Here is a 12,867-nt window from a genome sequence, read left to right on the forward strand (position 1 = left end):
CTAATTTCTGACAATTACTAATCTGGTCTCCGTTTCTACAATCTTGTCATTTTAAGAATGTTAGATAAAAGGAACCATATAGTATGTAACCTTCGGGGGTGTCATTTTTTTCGCTCGGTATAATCCCCCAGAGAGCTGTTAAACTATACCTTGATGAACCAAAACATTCTTATGAACATCAGCACATTTTATTTTAGCCATGGAATTACCATTAGTCAACAGTGCCTGCTGCGATACCCGGCACATACCGCTGGCACACGTTCAGGGAAGCTCAGGACTGGATTTTCACTCCACCTCCTTCCATCCTTCCTCCTCCTCCTATCTGGCCTTTTCCTCTTTCCTTGCCCCCTTCTTCTGAGCACACTCTTACTAATATTGACAAACAAAGGCTAAATACTCAACTTAGGCATTTTAAAAAGAGTTCAGTGAAATGATTTAATGTGAAAATCCTTCATAAATTGCAAACTCTGTTAGACTTTCTATCAGAAATTGCTGGTCAGTGTTGGCCACGGTGTAAGAGTGGTTTGCAGTGGCTTGCTGTATATGCTGATAAATGAATAAAGAAGTCAGCGTGAGCAGTTTTTCTTTCCACACCATGCACAAGAGGTCTGCCCTCCAGTTTGCTACTGCAAGTGGAAGCTACTAACTACCAAAGCTTGTCATGCTTTGGTTCTAAGCAACAAAGTCCCAGGAGCAAAATGCAAACTTTAGTTCACGTTCTTTATTAAGCCTTTGTTCTAAAAAAGAGCCTCCTGTTTCTAGTTTCCAGACTGTAAGCCCAGTGATCTCTTTCATAAAAAAGCATCAAGACTTGCCAAGTATTGTTCCAACTCTGGGGTTTTCACTTCTGTGTCCCAGGTCAGAAGCCCACAGGCAGACTGGACACAGCCCTTCAGGAGGGAGCCCAGTTTCAGGATACCCAGTTACAGCCTTTCTTTGCTGCTGAGATTCAAAGTCCTGACCTTTAAGTGGAGTTAAACCCTCACTCTGATGGAATTCTCCCCGTGTATACTATAAGGGAAGGACAAACTTGCTAGAGCATGGGTGTTTTAGACAGGATGGGGCAGGGGTTGCTGTGCTGACAAATAAACCCCAAATCTCAGTGGCGATAAAGGTTCATTTCTTTTTCAAACAAAGTTCAGTGAGGGTTGGACGACTCTCCTTCTACATGTAGCTATTCTGTCTGGACTACATGGGCTCCAACATCACCATTGCAGGGGAAGAGGACTGGAGGACTTCCCCAGAGGTTTTTAAGTAGGGTGGCCATTCATCTCGGCTGGCCTGCGGTGGTCATAACATATACCTGTTGATTCGGAATAATGCTTAAGAAACTTTCCTCTTATTTACTTTTATTCTCCTTTTATTTCCTTTTTCCTTTTATTCCTCCTTTATGTCCTAGTTTAGGCAATAAATTAAGGTGACCATTTCCAAGAGCCAGTATGGAATGGCTATCATAATTTCCGTTCATAGCATATTGACTTCAACCTGATGTGCAAGGGTGTGGAAAATTGTAGAGAAACCAGTACATATTATAGTGAACACTGATAACTTCTGGAACAATAGTCATTTTACAGGAATGCCGTGAATTTTGATTGATTGATTGATTGATTGTTTTAATTCCGGTATAGAATCATGCAGTGGTATATTCGTTTCAGGAGTTCAAGATAGTGATTCAACAGTTCTATACATTACTCAGTGCTCGTCATAAGCGTACTCTTAATCCCCTTCACCTACTTCACGCATCCCCCCCCCCACCTCCCTTCTGGTAACCATCAGTTTGTTCTCTATGGTTAAGAGTCGGCTTCTTGGTTGGTGTCTCTTTTTTCTTTTTTCATTTGCTTTGTTTCTTAAATACCACATACAGGGGCGCCTGGGTGGCGCAGTCGGTTAAAGCGTCCGACTTCAGCCAGGTCACGATCTCGCGGTCCGTGAGTTCGAGCCCCGCATCGGGCTCTGGGCTGATGGCTCAGAGCCTGGAGCCTGTTTCCGATTCTGTGTCTCCCTCTCTCTCTGCCCCTCCCCTGTTCATGCTCTGTCTCTCTCTGTCCCAAAAATAAATAAAAAATAAATAAATAAATAAATAAATAAATACCACATACAAGTAAAATCATATGGTATTTGTCTTTCTCTGACTGACTTATTTCACTTGGTATTATATACTCTGTAGCTCCAACCATGTTGTCACAAATGATGCTATGAATTTTTAAATAGAAACAATTCAATAACTTCAGTGACCCAAACTTTGTTGAGCAGATATGATATAAATAGGATGTTCTTATGAGCTAAACCTTATTATTTAATTACTTATGTGGTAGGCTGAATCATGGCCCCCCAGAGATATCCACATCCTAATCCCCAGAACCTTTTACCTTGTAAGACAAAAAGGGCTTTGCAGATATGATTAAATTAAGGATACTGAGATGGGGAGATTATTCTGGCCTATCCAGGTAGGCCGTAAATGTAGTCACAGTATCCTTATTTGACATCAGTAGGAGAAGGCATGTGATGATGGAAACAGGACTGGAGTGAATGCTTTAAAGCAGCTACAAATCAAGGAGCACAGGTGGTCTGTAGAAGCCATGAAAGGCAAAGAAACAGATTGTCCCCTTACAGCCCCCAGAGAGAACCAGCCCTGTTGGCATCTTGATTTGTGCACAGTGAAAGTGAATTCCAATTTCTTATCTACAGGACTGTAAGAGAGCACATTTGTGTTGTTGTAAGCCACTAGGTTTGTCACAAATTTGTAACAGCAGCAATCAGACATGAATGTGCATGTATGTTCTGATGTTCAATGTTTGACTTTAGATTTCTGTTTCTAGTTAGATGCTATGATTATCCTTATATTACACGTGAGAAATTTAAGTGACTTGCCCAAGCTCCCTCAGCTAGTCTGTGTCAGAAGATCCATGCCCAGGCAGATTGACTCCTCAGAATGTGTTCCTAACCACTCTGCCGCACCGCCTGTCCCCTGCTGCCCAGGCTGGCCTCTAAGGTTCCTCCTGGCATGGCATGTGTGTCAACCACAGAATGTCCCTTCTCCCTGCAGCCTCTGTTCCCAATCCCACCTGACTTCAATCCCCTGCTCCTCCTGTGGGCTCCGTGGCACTCTGGACCCTTTCCCAGCTTGACTTTTAGAAATTTTATGGAAGCTTCTCAGGGTTCCGTGGGGGAATTTCTCAAGTAAAATTTAGCTTAGGTGAAATTACTGAATTTCTTCATATTTAAGTTTATGGAAAGATATTATTTGAGGGAAGAAATTATTTCTGAATCTTCCTCCTATTCTTTGTTTTCTAATTCTTCTCATACTCCAGAAGGGACACTGTTCCTCAGGGTAATCAAATAACATGATTAATAGGAGTTTTACTGAAAATGTGTTAAGCTTGTTCTACCATGACCCAGAAAAGCAAGCAGCATCTGGAAGTCTGGTATAAGAATTCTTAGTTATTACTTCAAATCTCCCTTTGGCTTGTATCACTTGTATACTAGTGTGTGTGTGTGTGTGTGTGTGTGTGTGTGTATATATATATATATTTTTTTTTTTTTTGCCATATTGTCAGTTGCTTGATGGTTCTATAGTTAACCGTTGAATTAAATATTTGTGCCTCTCATGACCCCTCCACTGAGACCCCCAGATCTCCCTTCAGGACTGAAGAGCTTATTTTCCCAGCTCTGGGAAATGTACCGACAGTACTGAGTTCTCAACCCTCTTCAGGAATGCCCATGGGGGGAAAAGAGATGGCCTCCTTTTGCGGGGCGGGGGGGGGGGGAAGTCTGGTTGATATGCAGTACAAAGACCTGACCCCCCTACCACAATTCAGAGCATCTCTGAAGGGTCATCCCAGCTTCAAAACTCCCTCTCCGTGGGGTTGGCTGAGCCCTTTGTTGTGACTGCTCTTCTCTCTCTCTGCTAATCCTGCTTTCTTTCCTTTCCTATGGGTGTTGATCCCAAGAGCATTCCCTAATAAGCTTCCTGAAAGCTGAGTTCCATCTCAGAATCTGTTTCCAGGAACCCAAACCTCAGCAATGAGTTTAAAAAAAAATGAAATCTCTGACTGGTGATGAATACATGGGTGCTCAATTAATTCTTATTTATTGGAATTAGAAGAATTCCAAAGGAGATAGGAAGCATACTTTCTGGCTTAAAGTTTATTTCCTAATGAAGAAGTAAAGACAAAACATCACCCACATGTCACCCAATCATGATTAAAACTACATTCTACCAATGTGACCCCTTAGTTAGCCACATTTTCTCTTGACCTCCATTTGACAGTTAATTTACAAATGAAATAAACTCTGTAAAACAAAGACTCCAGCCTACCTGCAAGCCTCAATAAATGCTGGCTTCCTTTCTTAGGAAAAGCTTTTTTTTCTTCGGAATAGAAAAACAAAGACTTGGTAAAGCTTTAAAACTATTTCTCAAAATAAAGGCAGTGATGTAAAATGATATAATCACATATGAGTACTAGCTTAGAATTTATATTCTTGCATCTCCAGAGAGAGTGAGAAATAAGCATTCAATTTTATAACACATTGAATGCAGGCATTTCTGTTAAATCCTCCATCCAAGACACTTCTCCTTTAACTCTTTCCCCAAAGCCCTGATTATAAGCACTGAACCATTGGCCATGAACTTGCATCTAGCCTTTATGCCCCATGCACTTCATTGTTGGTTGCATAACTCATCCTTCCTGTTCTGATTAGAGCTTTTGATATTTTAAAGGGGATTTGCCCTGTTTGAGACCCTTTATTAGTTCTTTATATGGCGAAAAATACTTTCCTGGAGAGAGAGGGGGAGAGCAGCTGTTCTTTCTGCACAATAGGGTGTCATATTTCAAAGACCCTTTTCTCTGGGCCTTAGTCTCTTGAGCAGTTAGAATAAGCCGGGTATGTACAGCCTAAACTCCAACTTTTTTCTTAAAGATCTCTTTTGGCCTTATAGGATTGTTTCTTGAATAGTTCCCTATAAAAAGCAAAGCACACACCCATAATGGAGATACCACTGCCAGCTCAATTGCTTTTCACTAAGTAGTGCCTCAGCTTGGCCTGGGAAGGGGTATGGAGGGCAATATCTGCCAAGGAGGAGGGGGGTGTAGGAGAATGTCCCAAAGACCCCAGAGACTCTCACTAGCTGAGCACTGCCCTAATTTACATAATACCAAACATGACTATTAGGGTGTTTTTCCTGACACCAACCACTTCTGTGATTCTCTGACACCAACTGGGGGTCTAATCATTCGAGTCAGTTCCAACACTACTACCAGAGTTAGGGTAGACTTCACAGATTAAAGGTTTAATCCAAGACTGACCCCACTTTAGATGCTGGCTACCTCCCTCAGATTCGATAATTCACTAGAATGAATCACAGAACTCAGGAAAGTGCTTCACTTACAATTACCACTTTATTATAAAGAATACAACTGAGGAATAGTCCCATATAAGACATGCATAGGGCAAGATCTTGTGTGTGTGTGGCGGGGGACAGGGGCAGAGCTGCTATGCCCTCTCTGAGTGTCTCACACTCCCAGCACGTCAACGCGTTCACCAACCAAGAAGTTCCTTGAAATCTGTCCTTACGAGGTTTCTATGAAGGTTTCATTACATGAGCTCGACTGATTAAATGGTTGGCTGTTGTGATCAAATTCAGTCTCCAGCCCCCCTCCTTTCCCCAGAGGTCAGGGCTAGGGCTGAAAGTTCCATCCTTCAATCACATGGTTGGTTTTCCTGGTGACCAGCCCCTGAAGCTATCGGTCCCCTACCCCACAGTCATCTTATTAGCATACAAAGGAAAATTCCCAAGGATTTTAAGAGCTTTATGCCAGGAACCTAGGACAAAGAACAATTACTTATTTCTTATTATACCATAGCTATAAACTATGAACATAACCTAAAATTGAATTTCAAACATACACCCAATGGATGTAGTCCCCCTCAATATGTCTTCCTTCATCGAGGCATTTTTCATGTATTCCAAAACATTTTTGGCATCTTTTTGGGTATGAGGAGAGACAGGGTCCTTTAGTGTTGCCGAACAGTTTTTGAACTGACTGAAATATTTGGTTTCCTGTACGTGTAGGACAACGTGTCTGAGCAAACATTGTCCTTTACTAAAAGGTGAACTCTGTTCAAGAGCTCAAGGAAATGCCATGCACAGCTGAGGCTCAGTGGTGGGACAGTGACAGTGACGATAGCTGCGGTGATGATGATGGTTTGTGAAGAATCAATCCTATTCATAGACAGTGTGACATTTGAAACAATTCTCTGTACAAATGCTTTCTCTCCCATATCCCATCTTTAATTTCTAATTTTCTTGTTCTCAGCAAGGTGTCTTTATAATAATGTTATTTCTTTAAAATTTAATTTTAGAAGATTTCTACCATCTTACCAAAATGACCCTTGATCTCATATTATGTTAAGAAACCTTTATTCCTGTCATATTTAAAGTTTTATTATCCCCAAATTGGAGTGATAAAAAAGATAATCTTGTTCTCGGCAAAGTGTGAAATGTCCTGTGGTCTCGCAGAGTTGCATACAACTCTCCTTCTCACCTTCTTAAGAGTTGGGTGCTATTTCTGTTAGATTGCGGAGGATAACGTCTACTGTTGTTAGTCATTCATGATACCGAGTCTTAAGGAAGCCAGTATCATATTATCCTTTCTGCCTTGGAATGTATATTATTCCCCAGTCTGAAAAAAAATATCCAATAAATTATTAACTTCAAAGACTCAGGTGACATATTGAGATAGACCTATAACGTGGTACAGAAACCTATATGTGAGAATGCTGGATGAAATCAGCATTTGTTTTCCTACCCTGAAGCTTTTAAACCTTTTTTTTTTTTTTCATGGCTGTGGCTCTCTGTGTTTTAAAATTCTTGAAACGAGGTGAAGTTAAATCCATCCATATCACAAAGCCCAGTTTTTGATAACCTTCTTACCTCTTACAAGATCAGGCAAATGTAACTGAGTAGTGGGAATTTCGCTTTCTCCCATTTTTCTTGGTCATTAACGCTTAGAACCAACAAAAAGGCAACTGACACTGTGCTGAGAGAATCAAGAAGAATTCTCAATGTAGGTGCTCAATAAAAACTCATTGGATTGAGGAGAATCATAGATACTTTGAAGATGGTATGATTTTTCTTTCGATCAAGGAAAATTGTTGGAACAAAAGAACAGAAGTAATAAAATCCTTCATTATGATAGAATCTAGTTTTCACGCAGACACTTCTATAAAATATAGCCTTGGCAAATAACCTTTAACTCTCCAATGACTTTCACAAGCTCCCCCTCAAGACAAGCTCAAGTCCTGGCAATGAACCCCTTCAGTGTTTCTCAACCTGATTAACTTTTTTCCCTTCTTCATATTATTTCAGACTTCTATCCTTTCTAGGAAGCCAGAATCATCACCATTTCTTTAACACTGCTCCTTGCAAGCATAACCTACTTGAACTAATTTTCAGTCTGCTTACCTGCCAAGCCGTTCCCTTCCTTTCTCTCCACAAAGCCTTTCTTGATCCAGGAAAAGGAACCAGGATTCCCCGGTATCTTATCCAGGACAATCCAGACTCAAAGCTACTTACAAAAGACATAAAAGACTCTCCCATGATTCTATGATTGCTAATCCTGTCTCTATTGAATGGCAAAAAAAGAAATTCAGTGATTTCACCTAAACTTAACTTTACTTGAGAAATTCCCTGTGGAAGCCCTAGAAGCTTCCATAAAATTTCTAAAAGTCAGAGCTGGAGAAGGGTCCAGAGTGCCACAGAGCCTACGGGAGGAGCAGGAGACCGAAGTCAGGTGGGATTGGGAGCAGAGGCTGCAGGGAGCAGGGACATTCCGTGGTTGGCACACAAGCCATGCCAGGAGGGACCTCAGAGGCCAGCATTGGCAGCAGGGGACAGGCAGTGCATCAGAGTGGTTAGGAACATGTTCTGAGGAACCAGTGTGTCTGAGTAGAGATCCTGGCTCTGACACTAGCTGAGGGAGCTTGGGCAAGTTGCCTAAAGTCTCTGAGCCTCACGGGTGTGTTCACGTTGTAACCATTATGTGGGCTCACTTTAAATGTCCAGGTATCAAGATGGAGTAGATACAGGTCAAGAAACATGACTAAAGAAACACTTTATCTTTTAACTCTATCATTTTATTTGAAATCCCATAAATTCTAATTTGCAAAATCTTGAACTCTCTGGGGAAAAGATGTAACTCTGACTTCCTAAAGCACGTTCAGATTCTCTTAGTGTTTATAGCGTTGATGTATTTTGACTGTGAGATAAATTTAGCATTTTCACTAAACTTTAAACTTTTAAAGTTTTCCTAAAACTTTAAAACATTCACAATAATAACCAAATTATAAAATGCCTCGGAATAAACTTAACAAAAATAGTAGAGGACGTAAGTAAAGAAAAGGTTGAATTTTAGTAGTAGACAGTTTTACAATGTCATTCATTAAATAACCCTTCCCCCTTTCCCTGAATTGAAAAGTCAATTAATCCTGTGTTTATGACATCCTATCATCATTTCTAATTAACACTGCATGGGGATTCTCAGCCAGTGAAGTAAAGAAGAAAACAGAAAGGAATAAAGTGTGAGAAAGGAAGGAAGAAAGTTCTTATTCTTTATAGACATAGAAAATCCAAAATTGTCTCCTAGGATGAATAAGCGAATTTAGTGAAGTAGGTATAAACATATGAATGTACATATAACTTTTATTTCTATATAGCAGAAAAAAAGTTATAAGTGAAAAAATTTTAAAGCTATCATTTGCAGTAGTATCAGAAAATTTACACAGACATACAAAGGATGTGGAATAGCCAAAACCATTAAAAAAAAGAACAAAGCTAATGAAGCTATACTTTTAGTTGTCGAGTCTTATGAAAGAGCTGTAATAATAGTGCGAGATTAAGTATAGATATAGACCGATAGAACAAAATATAGACCAGAAAGAGATGCACACATATGTGATCCCATGGTTTATGTCAAAAGTGACTTTGCGGTGCAGGGAGGAAAGAACGGTCTTTTCAACAAGTAGATCTAGGTCAATTTGGTATCTATGTTAATTGCTATAACCTATTTGGAAAGAAATCTGGCAAGAAATGCTAAAATGTGGGGCACCTGCATGGCTCAGTTGGTTGAGCATCCAACTCTTAATTTTGGCTCAGGTCATGATCCCAGGTTCATGAGATCGAACCCTGCCTTGGGCTCTGTGCTGAGCATGGAGACTGCTTAAGATTCTCTCTCTCTCCCTCTCTGCTCCTCTCCCCTGCTTGCACTCGCTCCCTCTCTAAAAAATAAACATAAAAAAAATAAAGGAAGTGTTAAAAATGTAAAGGGTAAACACCCTTTGACTAAACCAAACCATCTTAGGGAATCAGTAGTACAGAAATTAAAGCATGTGTACCCAATGATGTGTATGAATAGACAAGCATGTACAAAAACTAGAAACAACCTCTATGGTAAGTGATTGAATAAATTAGGATGCGGCCATCCCATGCATTGTTATGTAGCCATTAAAAAGAATGTGTTCGACCATGTTAGTAATGTGTGTGTTCTAAGTATTTATGTGTATAAATTCATCCCATCCTGTAATAGCAATATGTTGTAATAACAATTGTAATTACAATATTATTTCTGTTTCATGGATGAGGAAGTTAAAATTCAAACAGACCAAATATTTTACTCAAGCTCACATAGCTGGTGTGTGCTTGAGGTCTGAGTTTGAATCAAAACAGTCTTACTCCAGAATGCACACTCTTAAACTCAACGTAGTTATTCTGCCTCCCTGAATTGATTAAAGAGGGATTCTTCTTACATATTGGTAACTAAAAAAAGAAAATCATGGAAATCTAGTTATCCCATTTCAAAAAACAAAGGAAAGAGAAAAGGGAAAAGAAAAAACCCACATGAATATACATTTGTTAGAGGATTTTAAAAGTTTTGGAAAGATACTCCTGAAACTAGTAATACTTATTACTTCAGGATTGAGTGAGAAAGGAGGACATTATTAATTTTTTCACCTCTTTATTATTTTAAGTTATAGACAAGTACTGGAATACTTTTGTCATATTTTAATCCAACAAAGTGAAGAAAAAAATAAAAGGCAGCCTCCACTTCTAGATTCACTGAGTTTTCTTAAGAATAAAAGTTTCATTTGGTACGCCTGGGTGGCTCAGCTGGCTAAGTGTCCGACTTCAGCTCAGGTCATGCATGATCTCGTGGTTTGTGAGTTCGAGCCCCACATGGGGCTCAGAGCCTGGAGCCTCCTTCTAATTCTGTGTCTCCCTCTCTCCCTGCCCCTCCCCTGCTCATGCTCTGTCTCTGTCTGTCTCAAAAATAAATAAAACATTAAAAAACATTTTTTAAATAAAAAAAGAATAAAAGTTTCGTTTAACAATTGGACAAGAAATTAGTAAAACTTTTCTTCTAATTTCTTACCGTAATTTAGGCCCACAAGGAGCTAATCTGTTATGGTCATTCTGCATGACATTTGCTCATTCATCTTCCAAATTATCTACATCTGCATAAAGTAGATTCCCAGGAAACATTGTTTCCCCTCCTTCCTGTTTATTCTCTCCTTCTGGCCTCTCTCTCAATGAAATAACCAGTGCTGTGATCGTAAAAGCAGTCTTATTTTCCGTCTTTTGTTCTGTTCAGGTGACTTTGGCTGCACTAGTTCTCTGCATGGTCTCCCCGTGTGTCTTTCAGAAACAGTGAGCTCCAAACAGAATTTGCTTCACTGTGGCAGGATTTAAGCTCAAAGCAAGACAGGGAGATTTTCAACTGGACAACCTGTTAATGGAAGAATGCATTTCGTTAGGAACAGGGCCAAAGTCCGACCTGTAGAATCATACGCAGTGATTATAGAAATGCAAATAGTCCATATTTCTAGAAATACCTGCTTTTTTATAGGCTAATCTATGAATCTTAATAGGATATAAAAATGATATGTGTGACATTTCAGCAGTGCAGAGACGTGAAACTTTGCATTTTACCTTAGGCAAGAGTTAAATATCTTTCACATAAAATCATTATATGGAACTGGTATTTGTGTGTTTGAGAACTTTACTTCAGCCAACAGTTTGAAACCATGCATTTCATGAACACTTTTTGCTTCTTCTCAGGTCCCATTTGCTATCTCGCTGCCATCTATATTCAATCTTGAGAGACTCTTTGATCTTGCTAACGGTTGTATTGTATCAGGAGGAAGCCTCTTCAACTGGATGGTGTCGATTATTCCCTAAACATTCTTCACATGTTAACCTTATAAAGGATTTAAGTGATACTGTTTTTCTTGGTTTAAATACATTTTTGGAACTGTCTTCTCACAACAAGCAAAATAAAATTGTTTCCTCAAAAATTTCCTCAAAAATTATAGTTTGAGTAATGTCTTAAATTGTGTCTGAATTAAATAACAATGCTGTTGCTTATTAAAACAATCTTACAGAACTGTTCATAGAAAATATGTTTGTGCAAGGTGCAACTATTCCCATGGTCATACAGTTCACGTACAGGTTGTCTTTAGATGTGTCCGTAGAACAAGATTGGATTAAAACAGTGGTTCTCAACTGGGGGCAATTTTGCCGCCAGGGGACATGTGACAAGGTGTGAGGACATTTTTGATTGCTGTAACTGGGAGGAGGGTGCTACCCGCCTCCAGTGGGTAGAAGCTAGGGATGCTGCTGCCTATCCTAAGAGGCCCAGGAGGGCCCCCCCACGACCAGGGATCATCTGGCCCAGAATGTCAATAGTGCCAAGAGTGAGAAACTCTGGATTAAACCTCAACATGTGGTCGGTTCAACTTTGGAAGTTTGTCTATGTGGTTTGGAAAGAAATCTGTAGCAAATTAAGACCTTTCATATTTTATACTGCTGGGAGCCACATTATATAAAATTTTAGAGCATGGACTATGGAATTATATAGAACTGAGTTTGAACAGTAACTTCACCACTTACCAGTTCTGCTCCTTTAGGAAAGTAACAAATTCTTTAAGCCTTTGTTTGTTTCCTCATTTGTAGCATGGGGCTATTAATAGGATTGCTATGTGAGTTAAATTAAGTGAGATGGTGTAATAAAGGACTCAGCGCAATACCTGAGGTGGTACTAATCACCGTGCTGGGAGTTATGTCCCTGCCAAGGTGGAGGGGGATCAAGGTGATGGGAGAGTCATCCATTTTCTTTAACATTGAAGAAGGCTATGCCTAAATGCTTCCTACATGCCAGCCTGTTCATGCCATGAACAGCAACAGTAAAATGAAAAAAAAAAAGTAGGTATAACCTAAATGTATTTTTCTAAAGTTAAATGTGGTCAATTAATTGCCCTTTATCCTGAGATTATGAATTTTCTGCTTCCTATTTCTGTTAAATTGGCTTTTCTTTTATGAAGTAGTGGTAATAGTAGCTGGTAACTATTTACATTTTTTAATGTTCTTACTTTATAATAAAAGAAAAAAGTAGCAACTGTATTCTGGCCCCTGGTTTTTAAAAAATTCACACAGCCATGCAGTTCCAAAGTCCAGGAACAGCCAAGGTAGAATTGTCCTAGAATAGTACATGGAGAAAATGAACCTTAAGCAAGACTTTTAATATTAAGAATTTTCACGGTCAGAAATTTGCTGGTAGGGAGGATGCTGTAGGAGAACAGACGCATAACAATGATAATGAATATGGTTTGTATGTCAAGGACTTTCTTGCTACCTATCTGGAGTGGACAGTCATAATGGAAAATGAGCTAAACTCTAAGAGTGGAACTAGATTGAAGGCTTCAGGCTTGATTCGGTGTATCATAGGGTACTATGACTGGTGATTAAGGAGAGGAGTGACAAATTCCTAGCACTAGTGGAATTTCAGTCAATGTTGAGTGAGTGAAAAAGAATGA

General features: G+C 39.6%; 1 protein-coding gene across 1 annotated transcript in view; it reads left to right on the forward strand.

The window, feature by feature from the left end:
* CFAP54 (cilia and flagella associated protein 54) overlaps positions 1-12,437 on the forward strand; it is a 353,980-nt gene extending 341,543 nt beyond the window's left edge. Inside the window, exon 68 of the mRNA XM_030323452.1 lies at positions 11,114-12,437. Coding sequence (XP_030179312.1) covers positions 11,114-11,233 — 120 coding nt within the window. The 3' untranslated portion in view covers positions 11,234-12,437. The remainder of the gene's footprint in view (positions 1-11,113) is intronic.
* Positions 12,438-12,867: the final 430 nt, after the last annotated feature.

The sequence above is a fragment of the Lynx canadensis genome, chromosome B4 (assembly GCF_007474595.2).
Source record: "Lynx canadensis isolate LIC74 chromosome B4, mLynCan4.pri.v2, whole genome shotgun sequence".
Classification (NCBI taxonomy): Eukaryota; Metazoa; Chordata; class Mammalia; order Carnivora; family Felidae; genus Lynx; species Lynx canadensis.